Source organism: Argopecten irradians, unplaced genomic scaffold, assembly GCF_041381155.1.
Source record: "Argopecten irradians isolate NY unplaced genomic scaffold, Ai_NY scaffold_0207, whole genome shotgun sequence".
Lineage (NCBI taxonomy): Eukaryota > Metazoa > Mollusca > Bivalvia > Pectinida > Pectinidae > Argopecten > Argopecten irradians.
The window spans coordinates 7,962-14,526 of record NW_027187674.1 but is presented as its reverse complement, the minus strand read 5'-3'; the positions used below and the strand labels follow the sequence as shown (position 1 = coordinate 14,526).

The window sequence follows — 6,565 nt, the reverse complement described above, 5'->3', positions numbered from 1 at the left end:
GTCATCAATCTGTGTCTCGACCTTAGACGATGCCGGAGCAGACGACGACCGAACAGTCAGAACTGCAGATGACGACAGTACCAAACCAGACGATGGGGGAACAGACGGTGATGGCGAAGACGAGGGTAGTAGAGGCACCATTGCAGCTGACTGATGTACAGGTGAAGATGGCAAAGAAGGCAATGGTGACATCACTTGAGCTGACGGAGGTACAGGTGACGATGGCAAAGCTGGCAACGGAAGCACAGACGGCGATGGCGAAAGCAGGCAATGGTCGGCGCACCTCTGCAGCTGATGGTTGTACAGGTGAAGATGGCGAAGACGAGGGTAATGGAGGCTACCACTCGTGCAAGCTGAAGGACGTTTTGTTACAGGTGAAGATGGCGACGAGAGAAAGGCAATGGTTACATTACTGGAGCGGAGGAAGCTATTGTTGAGAACGTAACGGAAGGTGAGAGTAGAATCCGACACTGCAGGGTAATGGAAAACTATTACCGTGCTCCTTTAGTCAGGGTGGTGTTGGTACCGGACTCAATGCAAGTTGTACCGTGCCGAAATATCCCCTTTGTCAGTATGTGGATGGTATTGCAGGCTCCTAAAGGTGGCATGCTTGATCTCCGCCAGTTTGATGGGGCGTCCAGGTACTTCATACCATGTTCCAGTTGGAAGTATTTGTTTATGTGTTTGAGGACATGTGCTCATCCTACGAGTGAGGGTCTGTAGTGCCTCTAGGGTCCCTGAGGATGGTTTCCTTTAAGTCAATCTTTACCCAGCTTCCAACCTCGGGTGAATGTGCAGCTCCACACTCCACCGCACATGATTGAAATCGACTTGAGTGTGAGACTACTACGATGATTCAATTCCTGGATTAATGGGGTCATATAACTCTCTTCGACGCTTCGGTGCTGGCTCTTCCTGTGTCTCCTCGTAATCTGGCACAAATGCACTCTAACTCTCCAATGATGGTGCTATCTGGGGAGCGAGAGGCTTTGGCTGGCTCTTGGCTTGGGATGACCCTTCTCCCACCCTGCCACGTCCTATTGTTTCTGCTTGGCCCTCCGTTTTCTTTGTGTACTCCAGCAAAGCAACCCTTGCCCTACGTGGCAACCAGGGAGTCCCTCAGTCGTGTGGGGATCACTATTTTTCCCATTAGTCCTTTATTTTAGTGGCAAACCAAAAACAATAAGGCTCTCCCATGAAAATCTTCCGGCAATGTCCTTTAGAATGTTCGGATGTTGCCTTGATCACATGGCTCTTCAAATCTAACAGCAGCCCTGCGAAATAATCGTTGCTTCTATACACCCAAACAACATACTACTGGGAGGATATTGTGTTTGTGTTGTTGATAAATGGTTTTTCACAAGTCCTGCCTTTTCTCGAACTTGGCAGGGCATAGCCGAGCAGGATTCCATTGTCTACAAAACTAGAGAATATATATAATTGAGCCAAATTGATTCATCCGTTTCTAATTTCAAAACGTTCTTTATTTCTCAAGACATCATTCTAGCGGTACATCTCTTTATCCCACATCAGTCATTGTCTCTAGCACACTGGTTTGGTAAAGCTCATCATACTCCATTCCAATTCCATAACAGAAATCTTCAAGAAGTTGAGTAATATATTTTTTATTGATACATATAAGGGACAAATTACATTGATCTACACCAACTTCTGCTCCTTAGCAGGAAAGTAGGTACCACCAGACATCGTCCTGCTGATCACTTGGAATTTAATCCTACAGCGACGACTGGTACTATGATGAAATTCCTTTATCACCTATTCACAGTCTTATGACTGCCCCCAGACGGAATAACCCTTCGTCTGGTACAACCTTGTTGAGCCATTGGATGATCAGTCCAGTCCCTCTTCAACAAAGTACCCGCTTGTAATATCCTCAAATTACAGGCGTAATTACTAGAACAGTGCGCGCGTTCACTGTAACTAGCGTATGAAATAAGTTAAAGTTGTAATCAATCGTAATCTCCAGCTCAATTGAATTCAATTTTCCAATTACTCGTATTTTTTCCCCACTTCAGGACACGTCAGCACCATGCTGGTTCTCTTCAGTCCTTCATATTTCCGAAGTCTGTCAATATGATGCACTTTTGCTGGCTGTTTTGGTGACTTCTTTACCATATAACGTCACATCATCTATGCGTCTCGTTATCAGAATGGACCCTTCCATCTCATAGTGAGCTTCTGACAAACACCAGCCTTCCTTAGTGTAGTCATATACCCATACCAGTTGACCTGCTTTAAGTGTGACCTCTTCTTTGCTGTCAAATCATAATACCGTTTTTGATAATCTGTTTTCTGTTTTCAGACATTTTCTTGCCATACAGTGGACATGATCAAGCTTCCTTTGTAGTTCCTGGACATATACATCGGGTTCACACGGCTCTTCATCACTCTCAGTGATTGGTCTTCCTATGACTGCCTGCATTGGAAGAGTCACCTCCCTCCCTAACATCATTAAGTTTGGAGTTTTCCCGGTACTTGCATGCCGTGAAGCCCTGTATGCCATCATGACCTGAGGAAGATATTGATCCCAGTGTTTTTGGTCATCTTTACAGTACATTGTTAACATGGAAACTAATGTTCTGTTAAACCTCTCAACAGTACCATTTGCTTGAGGTCTCATGCTTGTAGTTCTGGTCTTATCAATCTGAAATAAATCACACATGTCATGGAACAGTTTTGATCCAAAGTTGGAACCTTGATCAGAATGGATCTGTAATGGTGTTCCAAAACCTACTAAGAAATTCATTGACAAATGCCATAGATACAGTTTTTGATTCTTGATTAGCTACAGGTATAGCTTCAGTCCATTTGGTAAAGCAATCACAGATAACAAAGATGTATCTGTTTCCATTTTCGGTCACAGGAAGTGGACCTAGGATATCTACTGCAATCCTTTCCATTGGTTCGCCTGACAAGTATTGCTTCATGGGAGCTTTACTGGAAGCATTTGATGGTTTCTTAGCAGCGCACAAATCACATTTGCGACAGTAGTCCTTAACAAAATCCTTCATCTTTGGCCAGTAGAAATTGTTTTTGATTTTCTCTAATGTTTTGTCTGCACCTAGATGTCCAGCAGATGGAATATCATGATAATATCTTAAAACATCTGCTTTTCTGCTTTCAGGAACTATCAGCTGAAGAACAGCATCATCCTTTTCATCAATCATCCATTTCCGGTACAGCATATCACCATGCATTTCGAGTCTTTCCCAGTGTCTCCAAAGAGTCTTGAGAGCTGATGGATACTTAGACACATCATTCCATGTAGGGCGGGTCACAACCACTTTCAAATAGCGGTAAAAATGGGTGCTATATTTGGATCATCTTGTTGTTGTTGTTTGATCTCATCTGGACTCCATCCAGGTTAGTATACTACACCCAACTTGTATTTCACGCGCTGTGTTTTGACTGGTATTCTGACTACGTGTTACCACCCGAACCACATCATGCTCTGCAATGTTGGAGGTTTGTATAGTTTCTTCCTGATCATCGTCATCATTATCAATCAGGTCGCTTTCTGATGTCGAGTACAGACTTTACACGGATTTCATTGACAAGGCATCTGCGTTTGTATGTTTTCTTCCAGGTCTGTGCGAAACAGACAGATTGTATGTTCCTAGTAATTTAACCATCGAGCTACTTGTCCAGTCGGATTCTTAAGGATTTCGCATCCAACTCACAGCAGCATTATCTGTTCTAAGCAAAAACTTCCTGGCCATATAGGTAAGGGTGAAAAGTCTTCAGGGCACACACTACTGCTAGCAGCTCTTTTCTTGTTACACAGTAAGACTGCTCATGTTTGTTCATAGATTTACTCATGTATGCTATGACTCTTTCAGATCCCTCAAATTCCTGAGATAGAACTGTACCAACAGCAAAGGCACTGGCATCTGTATCAAGGATGAAGGGTTTGTTTGGTACAGGATACATCAATAAAGGGGCGCTCACCAAAGCTTCCTTCAACTGTTCAAAAGCTGTCTGACAATCTGAAGTCCAGTAAAATTTTCGTTCCCTTCTCACAGATTTTGTGCATTGGTCTGGCTATTGCTGCAAATCCCTGTATGAAACGTCGGTAGTAAGAACACAATCCAAGAAAGCTTCGCACTTGCTTTGCATTCTTGGGTACTGGCCACTTTTTTGTACTGCTTCTATTTTATCTGGATCAGTGTGTATCCCATCTTCAGAAACTATATGGCCCAAAAACTTAACACTTCTCTGGAAGAAAATACACTTGGAGGGTTTGAGCTTCAGATTGGCATCCAATAATCTGATAAATACATGTTCCAGTCTGTCCAATGTTTCTTGAAACGATCTCCCAGGCACTATGATATCATCCATGTAGAGTAGGCACTCCTCCCATTGTAATCCTCGAAGGACATCTTCCATGAGTCCTCTCAAATGTTGGTGGTGCATTAGCTAACCCAAATGGCATCACTGTAAACTGGTAAAGACCATGACTTGTTGTAAAAGCTGTCTTCCCTTTATCTTCAGGTGCCATTTCAAGTTGCCAGTAACCTGAGTTCAAGTCCATGCAGCTGAACCACTTTGCTTCTGATAGAGAGTCTAGACATTCATCAACACGCGGGAGTGGATAGGCATCTTTGTTGTGGTAACATCATTTCAGGCGACGATAATCAACACAGAATCTGGGAGAGTACCATCTTTCTTGGATTACAAGTACAACTGGAGAAGACCATGCACTTACTGATGGTTCAATGACACCTCTATCAAGCATTTTCTGTACTTCCTGTTTTTCTATTTCTATTTCCTTCTTTCCAAGAGGTAAACGTCTAGGAGCTTGTCTTAAAGGCTGTGCTGTTCCAGTATGGATTCGATGTTGGACCCGATCTGTCTTACCTAGATCTGAACTTGACTCAGCAAATACTTTCTGACATTTCGTCAGCAATGCTGTCAAAGCCTCTGTTTCACAGTCATTCAAATGAATAGAGCTCCTCTCTTTCAAATCTATTAAATGATCTGGTAATTCTTCTAAAGAAGATGGCCTGTCAACGACATCTATTCGGGCACATCTATTTACTTTTGGAGTGGTGCTGTCATCATAAACTGATTCACATGTTCCTATCTTCATGTTTTCATACAATGTAACATCTGTAGTCTGACCAAAATTGACGACCTGGATGTTTTGTTCCGGTTGGCTGGTTTTAACTATTCCTCTAACAATCGCTAACCTTTGATTTGAAAATGTCTCAGACTCAGCTTCTATGTATCCATTCTCAGATAAGTGGTTTGGTTTCGGTACAGTCACCTTGACCCACATTTTTGAATTAGAGGGTATAACAGTTTTCTCTGCCACTTCAACTCTGCAAAACGGCTTCAGACTCTCCACCAATCCAACATGGTATTTCAGTCTCATTTGTATGCAATATCAATCTTCTGTAGTCTATCTTATTCAGTCTTCATAAGGAAGTCTTGACCCAGTATACCTTCTGGTGTAATGTCACAAACCACCATTTTTTTTGTTCATGAAGGACATCTTCTAAGACTACTTTGAGATTTCCTCGGCCGTATGTTTTCAGTACCTTCCCATTCACATCTAATATTTCAAGTGAAGTGTTTTCTAATTCTGGTCTATCATCAGCAGGTATACCCATATAAGCACTGTAAGAAAGTAAAGTTATAGTGAAACCACTATCTATAAGAAACTCTATTTCATTTTCTCCAACAAGTCCTGTTGTATACAGCCCGTTATCCCATTTTCCTCTTTTAGCTCCAATGTGACCAATGTGTGTTTCTTCTTCTCATCTTGTTGCTGTGGCCTTGACATATTACCCGTCAGCCTTCGGCCTTCAGTAACCGACGGTATTCAGTTTTCCTGTTTCTTATTGTAAGTAGATTGACCAGATTGATTCTGCTGACGTCTGTTATTCTGTGGACATGTACGACACAAATGGTCTGTAGAACCACAAACATAGCACTTCCTTACATATCGAGATGAATTATCTCCCCTGTCATATTGTGCAGTATTTTGACTTTCGAGTTGAGCAATTCTCTCTAACAACTGTTTGATATCATGATCTTCATATTTTGCTTTGGACTCCGAAGAACCTTTAGGGTTTGACTTCTGGTTTGTGGTCATTCTTACATTTGCACGCTTCTTATCATGTGTGTGTCTCCTAGAACTGCCTCATATCTTTCTATGACCTCAACAGCATCTGTAACATTCTTGCAGTCTTTATCTATGCAACGACATTTCATCTCAGTTGAAATACCTTTATACAACTGATTCAAAGCAAGGACATCTTGAGCTTTGGTATCAAGATTTGAGTATGCTCGTTGTGCCATCTGTCTTAAATCATCACCAAGTTCTGCAATGGACTCCCCGGAGGCACGCTTTCTCATCTCAAGCCTCGAGAGCCATCGGTTTTGTTGTCTAGTACTGCCAAATCTCTGACCAAGTTTAGACTTCAATACTTCATAGGTCCTCTTCTCATTGATTGATAAACCAATATAAAATGTTCTGGCTGGGACCTCGGAGACTAGTGGCTAATGTAAGACCTTTATTTTTCTCTGTCCATTGTCCAAG

The 6,565-nt window shown here is 42.3% G+C and overlaps 1 protein-coding gene across 1 annotated transcript; it reads right to left on the bottom strand.

Moving 5' to 3' along the window:
* Positions 1–3,522: 3,522 nt before the first annotated feature.
* On the bottom strand, positions 3,523–5,395 carry LOC138312102 (uncharacterized). The gene is made up of 2 exons (XM_069253150.1): positions 4,727–5,395; positions 3,523–3,609 (listed from the first exon to the last, which is right to left on the bottom strand). Exons 1-2 carry the CDS (start codon positions 5,393–5,395, stop codon positions 3,523–3,525), a joined length of 756 nt encoding a protein of 251 aa, XP_069109251.1.
* Between the last annotated feature and the right edge of the window lie 1,170 nt (positions 5,396–6,565).